The sequence below is a fragment of the Mycteria americana genome, chromosome 3 (assembly GCF_035582795.1).
Source record: "Mycteria americana isolate JAX WOST 10 ecotype Jacksonville Zoo and Gardens chromosome 3, USCA_MyAme_1.0, whole genome shotgun sequence".
Taxonomy (NCBI): Eukaryota; Metazoa; Chordata; class Aves; order Ciconiiformes; family Ciconiidae; genus Mycteria; species Mycteria americana.
Window position 1 is genome coordinate 120,327,308 of NC_134367.1, and position 15,880 is coordinate 120,343,187.

A 15,880-nucleotide genomic window follows, 5' to 3' on the forward strand; every position below is an offset into this window, starting at 1 on the left:
AGCAAAGAACTCTACAGCATGCACAAAATTAAAGTAACTACGTAAGCATTTAGAAATGTTCAGGAAAAAGCCAAATGTGATTAGAACAAGTGACTACAACCCCAAAATATCTATCATTACATGGGAATAAATAAATCTCAAGACTTTTGCAAACTAGTACATACCATTGTGATCTTTTACTTTCAGGGCAGTCACATGAGCCAGCTAAGGAGCATAATAAGAGTAAAATTAACAAATACTCTACCCAGAGAGATCTTACTATATGTAAAATATAACTAATTTTCCTTATAAATTGTTTTTAAGTTTAAAGGTTTATAGTTTTAGTAGTTTGTAAAAGAATAAAGGAAATACTAGTACACATTACAATTTTCTTTCAAACTTTAAAACATAAAGATTCCAAGGAAGGCTCAAAAACAAACTGAAAATGTTCTTACTGAAAATTCAGAAAACACGTTCAAGGGTAGAAACACACATAATATAATTTAACATTAAGATGTGAAGAAGTCTGAACATTAAACCCTCCTCTGTCAGATGTTAGACTCCACGTTTCCAATCAAGTGCAGACAGAGGGCCAACAGCAGTTTTGCAATGTAGTCACGTACTGAGATAGAATCAGGCCAGGCACAGGGCCAACTCCCTTGCTCCATTCAAATTCTCTCTCCACAAAAAGACGACCAAGTATTTTTAAGTAAAAAGAAACATATAGTTCTTGGATCAGCCAGGTCCTTCCTTGACTGAGGACAGATATCTCAGCTGGGTCTTCAGTGGCCCAGTCTCATCCCCCTTTTATGTAGACACGGCACTTCTGTTCAGAAGATACAGTGATACCCAATTAAGTAAAAACAATCAATTAGTCCTAGCCAGTTTGTCCAATCCATGCCATTGAATCACAGACCCTTCTACACCTCCGCATACACCTCTAACGAGGAGTTCAACATAATCTGGATCTCCCTTGTTAACAGGGAAACATTTGAAAATTAGATAAGACTTTGTAACGGATATCTTTCTTCTTCAACAAAGACTCCAAAGCATTGGCTTTCAGTGAACCCTACCACCACTTTCAGCCTTCCTTATTTTTTAGAAAATTATCAATGGTAGCATAATGATACAGATCTACACAAGTTGTCAGACCACCCTTCTAGAAGATAAGTAATGAAATTTATTCAAGTTGTAATGATGGTGCAAAGTACCATTCTTGGAATTAGCTACTTGTTCTACTTGTACAATTTTTAAAACTGGTGCTCTCCCAAACCATCTACAGTTACTCCAAAAAATCTAAGCTTCATACACAGTTTGAAATTCTACACGTAGCATACCATACTAGCCAAAGAACAATACCTTCAATAACTGCAGCTGATCAAATGTGAGTTCTTTGACTGCAATCTCAAACAGTTCCAAAGGCTCCGTATCCAGTTTCTTTGAAGAGAAATAATACATAATTAAGCATCACTGAAAACTACAAAAAAGCCTACATGCTTTTAATATGGTAACATTGAAGGCAACTAATTTTTTCTCTTTTATTGATAAAGATACAAGTGATATCTTTTATTATAATTCGAGTAAGATGATCAGCTTATAGGAGACAACACAGGCACTCAGAAGCATAAAACAGGTGTCAATTTGAAAAAAAACAGGATTTGGTCTTTCATGCAAATCAGAAGCTTCAATGTTCTTTCTTCAGAAAAGGTTAGCACATTTATTCTGTAAAAACTTGGTCAGTTAATGTATTCAGGAAAAAAGTTTCCAAGTGAAGAAATGCATTAAAAAATTCTCTAAGGCAGTTCAGTTTAGTATTGTCTATCCAATGTCTCAGAAACTAATAAAAAAACCCACAAGTGTCCTGGTAAAACTGAGACACACACACACACCGCCAAACAAAGATCTGGGGTCGAAAAAAATTCTGTTAATCCATTTTTCACTTCCCCTCTTCCCTATAAAGAAACTCTTACTCAGCAAGACAATACTGATTCAATATACACTGAATATGCATTTCCCTTAGTCAAAGTTCCATTTCCACAACTGTTCAAAACCAAACTTCTTCAATATCAATTGCAATATCGCAATGGGTGCGAGAGTTTGATGACACAGACTTAGTGCCAAGAAGAGAGAGAGAATTTATCTTGCAGTCTGCTCTGCCATGCTATCTTTGTTTTCACTGCCAGAACTAGACAGGAAGAAAACGAGAACAGAACAGAGTCCAACCTCTTTGCACTGCTGCTGAATGCACGTATTCTGGCCTGAGTGGAGAACATGCAACAGACCAGACAGAAAACCACCTCAGTGGTTTTTCTGAATCACCGGTCCTTATGCCTATGGTTCTCTCGTTACTAAGGAGTGTCATGTCACTTTGCTCCATGAAAACATTCAATTTTTATGCTTCATAAAACTTGGGTATTTAAGGGATATTGTGATAGTCTGTTCAGAGCACCTTTTAAGGAATACTTATCTGTATGTACGAGTAACAGTAGTGTTCACTGCTTCTTACGTTACAGTACTCTTGACACTTACAAAAACAGCAGAAAAGAGTTTTTGGTTAAAAAAGAAGGAACAACAACTGCAACCTCATGAGGTAAGCAAGGAAAGGAACAGGACACTTGCTTTCAAGAGCCATTTTCCTGCTCCTAGAACCTCTGTCTTAACTCTTTTGACCTTCTGTTCCACCAAGCAATCCAAAAGCAGTTCTTCAGCCTCACTTACTGTCCCACTGAGACATGAAGTGTATCGTTTACCTCAGAGTTAAAGGACAGAGCAAAACGCAGAAGTAAAAAAGGGTTAAAGAAAGAGTTAGAAAAAACTAATGGAAGCCAAGCCATTTGTGGCTAATCAAACTCCCTAAATGAAGGAGATCCTTGTTTCTTCCACTTTTCTGCTTTCCATTTACTAGCCACTACTGGGATACCAAACAACCAGACTTTGGTTTGACCTAAAAAGCATTTAGGAGTACATAACTGCTTAAGAAAAGTATCCATTTAAGTATCAACAGGAGTGAGAAGTCATGATGAGAATCACACTAACTCTCCCTCAAAAAAGAAACTACCAGAAGTTCTTACTCTGACAGCCTAAGATTCCCAGAGGTGCTACTGAATATAGTGGAGTTGTCTGCATTTTTCTTCCAAATCATAAATAAAAAAAGCTAAAAAAAACCCTACAGTATAGACTTGAAGAGTTTCAAACCATGCATCTGAAATGCTATTGCTACAACATCAAAAGGAAGAACTCAACTTCCCGCTCTACTTTACGCACACAGTAACACTGCATATTTATTCCCATTCCATCTGTTGATTCTCCAGAATTATGTCTATCAGAGCTTGGCATTTTAGTTTCTGGAATGGTCACATTTAAAGATAAAACACAGATATCTTCTTTACCTTTTTCATGGCCATGCAACATGTGAGATCGTGGTATACAATAGGCACATGATCTTTAGAAAGATGTACATCAAATTCCACATATGCTGCTCCCTACAGGAAATTGAAAAACACACAGAATAAAACAAAAACCCCTTAACTATTTATGCACAAGGACTACAGAACTGCAGACAAGTTGCCAAGTATTCACAGGTGCTGGACATTAACCAGAAGTTGAATGAAACTGGCTGTTACTAGTTTAATCATACTCAACAATGCGTTACAAATGGGGAAAAAAAATCATATGGGAAAGTATTTTAATTACCATAAAGCAGCTCAGAGAGAGAGATATATATAGCTATATATATATAGCTTGCTTAACCTTGTAAACCCCCTAGTAACACTTAAGTATTGTAAACTTGATTTCAGAGAAAGGCTAAGATGATTTTTTTAAACATAGATGCTTTCACAGTGCCCTTTCTCCCTCCTCCCCACCACCCCAGAAAGAGACAAGTGATTGCTACAAATTGGCAAAACATCTTTAGGGAGATATTCCATATACTGAGGAGCGTCTGGAGTCACTAGTGAGTAACACAGTAGTAGTGTGTTATAACACATGCAAGAGCAGAAATAGCTACATCCAGTATTCTCCTATCCTTTTCAACTGTATGTTATTTTCTGTTAAGCTTAAAAAGGAAGAAAGATCAAACAAGAGCTCCAAGTACAATCTTTTTGAAAAGAGGGAGGGCCAGAAACAAAGAGGCAGAGAAACAGACAATTTTTTTTTTTTTTTTAACTTATTTTCACTGTCTGTAAATCATTCCTTTGAAAGGCCTCCAAGAATACCATTCATCAAATTATCATCTTGACTCGCATACTCTTTTTCAATCAGTACAGAAAGAAAATAGGGCAGACTTTTTTCAGCCCTTTTCTCAGCAGAAATATTTTTAGAGTGGTGGTTTTCAGTCTTTTCAATCTGCAAATAGTTGAAAGTACTTTTCTGGTGATGCTGATGATGACTTCATAGTAAAATTTCTGCCTCAATGCATACTTCTTGTGGACTTTTCAAAAGCTGTCTATGAACCTGCAGCATCCACCCAGAAATTAAGAACTACTGTTTGAAGTGATCATTTAGAAGCTGCAGTTTTCTTTCGCTCTGCAGTCAGCACGTGTTCCAGACACTGTTCAAATTATACTCTGACTCCCAAACAAGAGAAAGTATTCAGCTATGACTCTTGGGGAGTACAGTACTCCAGAGTTACCAATAAGCATAATACTCCAGATTCTGCTCCCATCCCTTCAACAACTTCAAAAGATGTTTGGTAAGAATCTATATTAGTGAAGAAGTACCTGAAAAGGCCTAGGAACCCTACAAGTTAAGCAGCAGGTGATCTTATAGCAGCATCTTTATGTAATTGTAACCACAGCTCTTCACTGTGAAAACAGGAGCTAGACAAGGAACCTGTGAATGTACTTCTGACTCCAGCTACTCTGCTGTAGCATCTCACTAGATTGTCTAGATCAATCTTATCACAGATCATTTCAGTGACCAAGATTACTGGAAGGAATAAGAGTGACCACCTCAATCACAGAATTTAAGTACATGAAGCTAGTATCTCCCAAACTGAAAGTCCCATATTAGGATGTAAAGTCTTCACTGCAGCAAGCACTGAAACAAAGGATTGTTTTATTCTACTAGCTCAGCTCCCAAGTCTGAGTTTTGGACACCAATTTTAGGTACTCAGCAGTTCCTGAGTGAGACCTTTGCCACCTGAGAGTTTGCTGACAGACTCTAGCAGAGCCAAAGTTTTATTCATTTGTTCAAAATTATTCCAACCCCTATGTCTCTGCAGGGTTGAAATTAAAATTTTCCCTGTATTAGAACACCACCAGAACATATTAGATGGAAGTTGGGGCGTTTTTTTGAGGAACTTGAGAATGAGAGTCTAATCTAGCTATTACTTCCCTTCCTGTCTCTCAGGGAACTTCCACAGTGATTTGATGTAATTTTATATCCGTGCAATTACCACTCATTGTATTGAATCATGGAAATTAAGTATACAAGCCAAGCAAGTTTTAACTATATGGGTACTACGTGCATGCAAATAAGTGTCCATACATACGTGACTGGCAGCATTCCTCAGAGAGGCAATAGTGTTCTCTTGAACTTTAGCAAGTCTGAAATAACAGCAAAGAAAAAGGTTTTGTTAGATGCAGCATGGCACAGAAGTCCATTGATTTGTATTTCTGTTGTTTCAAAAGTCTTTGTTTTACAAACATCCACATTTGATATTGAAATGACTTAAATGATTATGGGTTGTAGCTTTTTATTTTAAACTGTCTGCTTCCTCAATTGCTGTCAGTGAAACTAAACATACCCCCCCCCCCAATTAAAATGCAAATGAACTTACTTAGCTGTTGTTGTAGAATTTCCTGCTCCCCTGTGTCCAACATCTAGAGTTGTTCTTGGTTTCCAGTATTTTGCATATGAAGCCTTCATATCACAAGTGTATCCCTGGATCGGCTTAATAATTATGTAGTCCACTACAAGAAAAATACCAAATGCTTCACACGTCAATAGGTAATAGATGACTTCCAGTAAAATTATCTACATCTGTTTGCATCAACTGTACCTCTAACTTTTCCAATTGTCTTCCTTGGATTTCTGCTCATAATAGCAAGTGTAAGAATTCCAGCACTCTTTCCAAGTTCTGCAATTGTGGATGACAGGAGGCAGGCAGAACCTACATGACCCGGGAGCACATCGCCTTGTACTACTTTCTCACCTAAATCTTCCTAAAAACAAAACAAACAAAAAACCAACACACCTACTGTTATATGTAGGTGAGAATGCTAAACAAACTCTTCTTTCTCATGAAAACTTTGCTCCTCAGGAAGATATATACAGGAACTGATGTAACAGAAATTCCTTGTGTGTTACAGAAAACAATTCAGGCTAAAAATTGTTTACTATAACAGTGTGTTGCAAGTTATGATCAGCAATATGAAATTGTTGATGGAAATCTAGGAAATCATGTACATTTGTCTTCGAAAACTCTTAGATTTGATAAGCTTTTCAGATCAAAATTGCATGCATGCAATAGTCTGTCTTCTAAAAAGCCCAAGTCATGTTTAGAACAAAGATGAACTGGAATAATATATATGCTTAAAATAATATTATATTCATTTGCAGGGAAGGAAGAGGGCAACTAGCATGAAGAACATATTTCTTGACCATCATCAGGTTCAGGAACTATGTCGTCACCGTACAATTATGAACATAAGTGATCTAATGGTATTTTTAGACTGAAGAGAGAATGCTTAAAACTTTCTTCTGCATAAACAGCATGAAGAGACAAAGTTGTTTTCTTTTAAAAAGGACTCTGAATATTAAAATCTTTCAGAAAAAAAATAGTGTGCAAAATAACAGAGGTAGTAGTGAGAACTGGGAAGCACTCAGTTTTAATTTGCACTAGTTAGTTCAGAGGAATCTGTTTGTAACTTAAAAATCAAGATCAGATAGTTGTAATTTAACTAGTTCATATACACATTGTTCAGATTAAAAAATGACAAGCAAAACTGATCTCTGGTAAAGGATAAAAATCAAGCCAACCTAACTACATGCAGTACTGCATACTAAGATTTGAGTTTTATTTGTACTGATTTCTAAATAAGCAGAAACTGCAAAGCTTTCTGTGCCATAGCAAGAAGACTCACAAAACCTTTCTGCAAAATGGGGCAGTAGCCACTGGTCTCCTAGCTTGTTTACACAAGTCCAAAAGATCAAGAATAACAGGCAATAGCCCTTATCCTAACAGTGAAATCTTCATGGTAATTTACTCTAACTCCTGACGGCAGACTGGAGTTGCTTCTTAGTGGTAGAGACATACCTCAAAAAAATCAAAGATTAATTCCAAGTTATCAGGCTCCATGGTTTGTATAGTGTATTCTATCCATCGGTCTGGCTGCAAAGCATAGCCACAGTCTGGCTGAGAGTGTCGACATTTATATTCGTTGTTACTTATTAAGGAGAACTCCACAGTGTTTGCCATTTTCTGAGGGACAGTAGGGGATGTTTTCTCTTGGCCCTCTTCGTCATCCTCATCTTCCTCTAGGCCCTCTAGAGTCAATTTTACTCTACTCAACCAGAAATACAAAACAAATGGTTACGTCACAGGAGTGTCTTTGGAAATACTGAAGAATTAGAAAGAAGCTTGAGCAGAAGCTCACACAGCACAAGAATTCTTCTCAACACCACCATCTACAGGAGAGTAGCGTATGCAGTAGGCCCTCACAAGAGTCAGTTTGCAGCTGTTGTCTAGATCTTACTTTAGTCAGATTTCAGTGTTCAAGTCACTTGCAAAACCAGAATTTGGATAAATGTAAAAACCGTACTAATGGTCTGAGAAGCAGCACTCTACCCAACTATCCATTTGGGTTGCCAAATAGACAGCCTTTCTCCACAGATTGATACCCATAATACAAAAAAGGCTAATGAAAAGCACTGAAAATAGCAGTAATCATCAAGATCAATACCTGAACATTGGTGGCTGCTGCTAAGTGCATACACACAACTTTAAGTCTCTCTGAACACCGATAAGGCAGATAAATGTATTCTATTAGACATAAACAAGAGAGTCTGAAGTAATTAGTAAGTCCCTTGAGAAATCCTAAATGATCATTTAAAAGTAAACAATGCAATTCCTGAAAAATCCTGGAGTGAGAATAAGCCTCTCTAAGACTCAGAATTATTATATGAGCAAACCTTCCACACAGAATGAATTATGCCAGTGATGGAAGCATATATGAGTAATCCTTTCTGAATCATCTAAGCAGCAGATGGGATAGAGCTATCATTTTGTTAGATGCCAATTCACTAGTAAAACTGAAGTCATATCTCAAAGAAACAATTACAATCATAGAAACCCTTTACACTAAGTCCACATTCTTAGTACCCTCATAAAAAAAAAGGAAGTCACAACACAGATGCTCCACAAACTTGAAAAATTATACTGCCATAGCAAGTGACAGTCACAAAAACTACCTAACTTTTTAGGCACAATGTGGAAAACAGTATCTAATGAATGCATCCAGCTTATCAAGTTTGGATTTCAACCATCTAATTTAGACAAGGATCAGGCTTCAGAAATTGCTCTCTCTCTACCTGCTATAAACACACAAGGAAAAATTGCAAAGCTCTAGAGAACGAGACATAAGTATTAATTCTCACTGAAGAATGTTGTATTAAATAAACTTTCCCCTCATCAGTGTGGGGGTGGGGTGAATAAAAATTAAAAAAAAAAATCAAGTGTCAGACCATCAAAATACAGCACACAGTACAGAAGTAACTCCTAGGTTAACTGAGTGATCTGTAAATCACTTTGATAGTGGTGTGCTGGAAGCTGCTCATATGTGACAAGCTCAAAATCTGGTTTCTAGCAATTAAATAGAAAATTGTTTTGGTTTTGGGGGGTTTTTTAATGTTTTCCATTAAAGAAAACAGGGAACCACAATCCTTTCCAAACAAGGAGATGTGTTCTATGCAAGATTAGGAGTAGGAGAAACACTGTTAGTCTGCCAAAGGATCTGAGCACTCCTGCTCCCCTGTTCCCCACTGGTAAGAGTAACACATGGCTAACATACTACCTAAAAATTGACGTTGTGAAAAAGCACTTTTGCAGAGGATTGTTAGTAGTAACAATCATCATGCATTCAGAGATACATCAGCCTCTAGTTAAGGGGGAGAGGTTTTTATATGTCTCAACTCTTTTTCACAGAAAAATAATGTGAAAGATGCAGAAAACAAGCCTACACCACAAAGTGCAACAATACGTGCTGGGATAAAGTTTGGCAACCACAGATATAAAAAAAAAAAAAAAAAAAAAACCACAAAAAAAAAAAAACCACACAAAACCCAACACCCAAAAAACACCCACCAAAAAAACAACAAAAAACCAACCAAACAAAAAACCCAACAAACAAAAAAACCCAAAACACCACAAAAGCACACATGCAGGAAGGAAAGGGGCCAGGGGATGCGGGGGGGGGGGGGGGGGGGGGGGGGGGGGGGGGAGGAGGAGGGAACGGGGCAGGGACAAGAGAGCAAGCTCCAGATCCCAGAAATTCAAGAGGGAATGGAGGTCAAACACTCGGGGCAACAGTGCAGTCCTCAAAACATCAGGACTAAGATACCCACTTCTGTCAGTCAACTGTATAGTTATAATGCCTGCTTTTTGAGACACCTCTGCAGATAAAAACATCAAACTGATCTAAATAGCAACAGAAGTGATTAGAGAATGCTATTATCTGCAGCATCCATGTTGACTGGAAATCTGTAATGCCAGTGGGGAATTAACCATATATTAAATAGAGCAGGTTGTTTACTTTGGTAAGGAGAAAAAGTACTAAGCAACAAAAAACCTGGAAGCCTTCTCCCTGTCCTTTCTCCCAACTTCCACTTCCATTCTGCTCTTTTCAAGAAGTTAAGAAAAAAATAACAAAGAAGAAACCTCTCTGAAAGTAACAGCAGAGAACTAGTTAAGAACATTATAGTTCCAGCCAAGAAGCAGGAAACACCAAGGCAAGTATGGAATAAATATTTGTGAAAGACACCTGTAACCTACTACTTAACTTGTGCTATCACATCTGCTTTATACATATTTAGTAGCTCAATAGCTATCAGAAAGGCAAGAGCTGAAAAATATTAAGTCAGCAGTGAAAGTAGAATAGTTTTGTTTGACTGTTTGTCTTCCTTTGTTGAAACAGAAGAAGCTCTTTTGACACTACATTAATAATAAAATCAGGTAACTGAAACACAGCACTGATTTAATGTTATCACCATATTTTTACAAAGTGCTTAAATATTTGGAAATTAGCCTGATAGTACACCCCTATTAGCAACCCAAAATTAATTTAAAGGATACATTCATTAAGTAAAAAAGAATTACTAGTATTGACAATTAACCTGAGATAAATTGTAAACTGAGATGTGTAGGCTCTTACCTAAACCTTGATGTTTTAAATTTCTTCTTCGATATCACTACAGGTGGTTTCTCAGAATAATGGAGACGTAATCTTATTTCCGTTTGACATGTCAGCCACCCAGCATCCACAGTTTCAATACCATCTATCAAAAATTAAAGTTATAAAAATTAAAGACGACACTTTAGCTTATTTTAGGGAGATCTTAGATAAACTAAGATAGCTTATTTTAGACAGTTTTAATATACAAAATATAAATACAGTTCCTCTGACACCATCTTCCAGACAATCCTCCTTATCACCTGCCTTATTCAATAGTATTTCCAGAGCAACTGTTGAGTGCATCCTTTCACCTGTCTTTTCTGAACTACTCAGAATAGACAACACATACTGCAGTTGTTTGCCGGCTTTTAAGGGGAATAAATAGGAACAATGATCCTCGCCAGCTTCACGTGTAAACTGTCTGCAGGAGAGCACTAAGTATTCCAGTGTTAATTTTACTTCTGGTATCAAGGGCTAAGTTAAGTCTCCAAAGGCAGACATAACATTCCCTTGTCCTGTGATCTCTCAATACATGGAATAACACTGACAGAACCTCTGAGATATAGGTGTCAAATTAGCTCATCATAATCAATGCCACTAAAGCAGCATAAGTCTGCAGGACAGCATATAGCAACGGATATGATGGGGAATCAAAGGATAGAGGAGAATCCTCAGCCTCACCATCAGGACAAGAAAAGCCTATAAGCAGGATGGCCAGAAAGCCCAAGCTGCCAGACCAGATGCTGAAGCAGACCCCGCAGTTTTGAAGAGTTCCTAGCAAAACGTATCATTTGATTAGGATATGAAGAAAAATGGGAAAGCTTTAAGACAAGATGTATGAGACATAACAAAGAGCTACCTTAGGCACCACAGGACTGAGCATTAAGTGAGAGGTCGGTTAGAACTGCCAAAAGCGAGACATATGCACACACAAGTGAAAAGAGTTAAAATCCCCAAAGACAAAAAGAAATGGTGTAAATATGTTTCCTTTTAGTTTCCCTTTCACAAATAATTTAGCCTAGCCTGTCAGTATTGTTGGCCTTAAGTAAGGAAGCTTAGATAGTAGAATTGCTAACGAGCATTCTTTATTTGAAGGAAACCTACATATGGTCTTTCCCCCCTCCTAACAACAATCATTAGAGTAAGAATGCTTTGCCTGTGTTAAATCCTTGGTTATCTCAGATAGTTGCAATGTAGATAGATAAAAAGGAATTCTTCAGGCCCTGTGTCCTTGGAAAGGGCCGATAAGGAGAAGCAGCACAAGAACCAACTGGGTTTGGATATGCAAGGAAGGTATGAGCAAGACAAAAATGGACTGAGCATGCGTAAAGACAAAGTTCAGTCAGTGGCCAGAGTGACGAAGACTACCGACTTCCTCCAACAACCACCTAAGGACTTAAATAAGCATGCGTCAGAGACACTCATATATATTAATGAGTTCCAAGAAATCTCATGTTTATATAAATTAATCTTATGAACATGTATGATTTTGCAATATATAATCTCTGCAATTCTGCTTGTTTGTCAGAGCACTTATGGTGGAGCGATCCCCAGTGCTGCCCAGCGCTGTCATAAAGGATGCCTGCTTAATAGTAACTCCGTTGCTATTGAGTTTTATTTCGGGAACACTCTGAAACTCCGATTCACCTGCTGGGAGATTCGGATTTTAAGGGGTAGTCTCCACAAATTTTGCTTCACAAGAACACGAGGTTTGAGCTTATGAGAGGTTTTGGCAGTTACGTGCCTAACTGAAGAGGCAGATTGTGTACATTTAGTGTAAGTGATAATATTTTTCTAGGCACAAAGAGTTTTTTCTAAGGGTAAGTTTTAAGAGAAAGCTAACAGTCTATATTCTTTATTTCCAAAAATACATGCTCATGATCTAAAGTTTGCAAATTTCAACCTTTAACACCAGCACACTGACAATATTTCAACTTGTCCTACTAGTCTTATTAACATTAGACGGGATTACAGCCTAAGTGTGAAATCACAAATGCTGGATACAAAAATAACCACATAAGCAGAGAAAACAATCACTTACAGGCAATTCCTGTCAAAACGAACTTAGTGTTTCAAGTATTTTTCAACTACAATACTTAATCTGGTTAAAATTAAATACATGGAAGAGAGTAAAGATCAATATATCTCACTTACTACGGATTCCAAAGTATCCATCGTCAATAGTAATTTCATTTTCTAGAATTAAAAGGAGGGAAAAAGAATGAAGGAAGCTAATTAGTATTCACATTATAAAGAATCATTGCCAAGTTAAATTATACTTTTCCACTTCACTTCTAAAAAGTGTATCTTAAAAAAGTAGGAAAACTGAAACAAATAAGCATGTTTATTGCAACCTTCTATAAAGTTTTTTCCCCAATTTATGCTTTTTCTTAGTTTCTGCAAGAAAAACCAATGAACACACAAAATGCCATAAGAAGTTGTACCTGAAGTAATCTGAACTGAGAAAAACAAGAAGGTTGCATAATTTCCTCGTTTGCTGCAGTATTTTGCTGATAATAGCTACATGCTACTAGAATCTAAGATGCTTTTCTGGTTAGTGTCAAAGTTTCTTGCAAACATACAAGAAAACTGTCCTCCTGCACATTTATAGTTAAAGCTTCCAAATCAAGTTAGTCACAGTTAAAATGCTTGTTCTGCCCATGTGACAGAAATCAACCTAGGATGAAATATTCAAAACACTCATTTCACACTTACTTTTACCCTTACCCTCTCCAAAGTTTTAATAACTAAAATCTTAAGGGACTAAGTAAATTCACCAGCATTAACAGAACTGCAGTAGTCTAAACAAACTACACATTTCTCAAAACATAAATGTTAACAAAATTTTGTCTCTACAGCCATTAATCCCATTTTTTTTCTAAGAAGAATCATGGGCCTGCCCTCAATTTTTAATAACCACAGGAAACAATTTAGGATCATAATGACCAAGTGCTAACATCCCGGTTTCGCTGCATTTTCTTAAAGACTGCTTATGATGCATTGAGTATTACTTGGGGGGAGGGGAGGGAATCCTAACTCTTTGGAATGATGTTATCCAAATTTAGAGATAAAGTCTAGACCCTAACAGAGGGTAGGCTGCTTCCCTAATCAGTTACTGACAAATACAGAAACATAATCTTGTTACAGGAATAGAAACACTTAAACTAATTCAATTGAGGGGAAAAAAATAAAGGGTGGGGGGAATGTGATCATGGTACTTATTCAGGATTAGCAAACAGTTTCTTTAATACCAGCTTCTTTCTAAACAACATGTTTTTTCAATGCATCAGAACATATTTAATAGATGTAACCTCCTAAGTGTGGAGGAAATAGTATTTTTCATATCCTAGGAAAGACAGCGCATAAAACATGCCACACCATAGCAGCATAAGAGATAAATTACAAGCTACATTCAAAGGTTATTCCAGTCACTCTTAAAAACCAAACTTTCTCCCTGTTCAGAAAAGCAGTAGGAACTTGTATGCAAGTCTGCAATGCCACCTTTTCTTCCAGCAAAATAAATTTCTGCTAAATTGCAGGGTAAATAAGCCCATTCATGTTTCTATTTACATTATTCCATTTATTTGAAGAAGCCTAATTAAGAATTTTTGCTTTGAAATTTTACTAATGAAATAGTAGTTAAATAAAAACAGCAGTGACTTCACACCCTCCCCCTCCCACATTTCCTCCAAAAAAATAATATGGATCCTTAGTCTCAAAGAATTAAACTTACAGAAAGTTATTACAATTCCAAATTAATGAAAAAACCAACCCACATAACCTTAAGGATGGCAGCAAAGAATTTCACATCCACTCCATTTTTAAGCCACTTATTTAAAAGTATATTTTGAGAGTAAGGCCCATGTTGTGCAAAGAAAAGTTTATACCTCCAACACATTAATAAATTTAAGTATTTTAAAACTATAGTTATCAATCCCTCTAAACCAATGTGCAGCATATTAGCAATCTTATGCATATGCCTCAAACAGATGCAGTTGATGCCCATACCTAAAGGGGTAATTGATCGTGGTTGTAGATGAGTCTCCCACGTGTGAACTATGACTTCGCAGGGACCATCGATAGTCTGTAATTTAAAAGTTAAATGTCTGCAATAATTTCTTTTGTTATATCTGATTTTCTACCCATGAAGCTGTTTGGGATGGTTGTGAACTAAACTTACAGATTTAAGAAAGAAGAACGAAAAGAAAGAGAGGGGGGACAGAGAGAGAGAATGAAAGAGAAAGAAAACAGATCAGGTTTGTTTCTTACCCCTGCAACTGCTGATGACGCCATCTGATGCGTCGCGTATACATATGACAAAACTTGTGACAAAGTATGACAGGGTGGAGAAGTTACATGGAATTATTAAATCTTTACTGCTTACAGCTACTCTGCTGGACTACTTTCCTTTCCTTCCAATACAAAAAACCAAAGTGTCTCTGAACTCATTAAGTGTGCTTTTTTTTTTTTTTTTAAAGATACTACAGTAACAATTTATGAAAACACATAACCTACATCTCTAATTCCAAACAGCACTTAGCATCTACTCATGCAGTTAACAGTTGCAGGGGTGGGTTCTCCCTCAAAATTTGCTTGACTAATTTGAAGTCTATAAGACACAGTTATTTTAGTTGTGGTACAGAGGAGCAAATTATTTACCATCTAATCAAAACATAAATACTTGGAATTTTGCTGCCTCCGAAGGAAAAAGACACTGATACAATCCAATCGGCCAGCAGTAAAGCCCCTGCAGTCTATTCCACTTGGAGCAGGATAAATTAGATTCTTTCACAAAAAAATTACTGTCCCTCAAAAGACTACATTTGTTGACAAACATAGCCAAGACTCAGATAGATAATCAGAACAGTAACTCAGTCTCTTCTTTCAGAACAATTTAAGTTTGAAATAGCTTTCTAGGTCAAAGCTTTTAGGTAAGTGCTGGCTAACAACAGAAAGAACATGCCCAATTCCCAGCTCAGTCACCCCAAGAAGTTTCCCTTAACATTGTGTGGTTGTTACTATCAGTCTTAAGAACCACTGTCAAATAGCTGCATTTTGGTGTTTTGGGCCTAAGTAACTCATTTCCAAAAATACTTGCTACTATTGCCAGAGTCATATAAACTTCAACACCAACTTGTCCCAGTACTTCAGATTCTTGTTTAACTAGATTTCAGATCAACAGGGACATCCAGACAAGCTTCAAACTCACCAGTATAATTACACAGTACCATAATGCTGTGTTATCTTAAGCTCACTGAATAAATTCTTTAGCAGCAGATGGAATTTCTTGAAATATATCAAACACATTTAATCTACTATGCTTTTGGATTAATTAACAGCAAACACCAAATATTTAAAAAGCACTCAATAAGATGGGTTTGCTCTGCAAGTCTTAGTTAAAAGCAATTCAATTTTTCTAACAAATTCAGAGGCATCTATACTTAAGGGTCATGTCAGAATAAAATATATATGCTTAAAGTTCTGCTTTAAAGATAGAATGCATGTAAATA

The 15,880-nt window shown here is 36.8% G+C and overlaps 1 protein-coding gene across 5 annotated transcripts in view; it reads right to left on the bottom strand.

Moving 5' to 3' along the window:
• GPCPD1 (glycerophosphocholine phosphodiesterase 1) overlaps nucleotides 1–15,880 on the bottom strand; it is a 47,885-nt gene that overhangs the window by 13,502 nt on the left and 18,503 nt on the right. For all 5 annotated transcript variants that reach the window (XM_075496768.1, XM_075496770.1, XM_075496767.1 and 2 more), the window contains 10 exons: nucleotides 14,379–14,454; nucleotides 12,525–12,566; nucleotides 10,350–10,473; nucleotides 7,238–7,484; nucleotides 5,981–6,143; nucleotides 5,759–5,891; nucleotides 5,471–5,525; nucleotides 3,369–3,461; nucleotides 1,339–1,416; nucleotides 165–204 (listed from right to left, as the gene is read on the bottom strand). In XM_075496768.1, coding sequence (XP_075352883.1) covers nucleotides 165–204; nucleotides 1,339–1,416; nucleotides 3,369–3,461; nucleotides 5,471–5,525; nucleotides 5,759–5,891; nucleotides 5,981–6,143; nucleotides 7,238–7,484; nucleotides 10,350–10,473; nucleotides 12,525–12,566; nucleotides 14,379–14,454 — 1,051 coding nt within the window. The remainder of the gene's footprint in view (nucleotides 1–164; nucleotides 205–1,338; nucleotides 1,417–3,368; nucleotides 3,462–5,470; nucleotides 5,526–5,758; nucleotides 5,892–5,980; nucleotides 6,144–7,237; nucleotides 7,485–10,349; nucleotides 10,474–12,524; nucleotides 12,567–14,378; nucleotides 14,455–15,880) is intronic.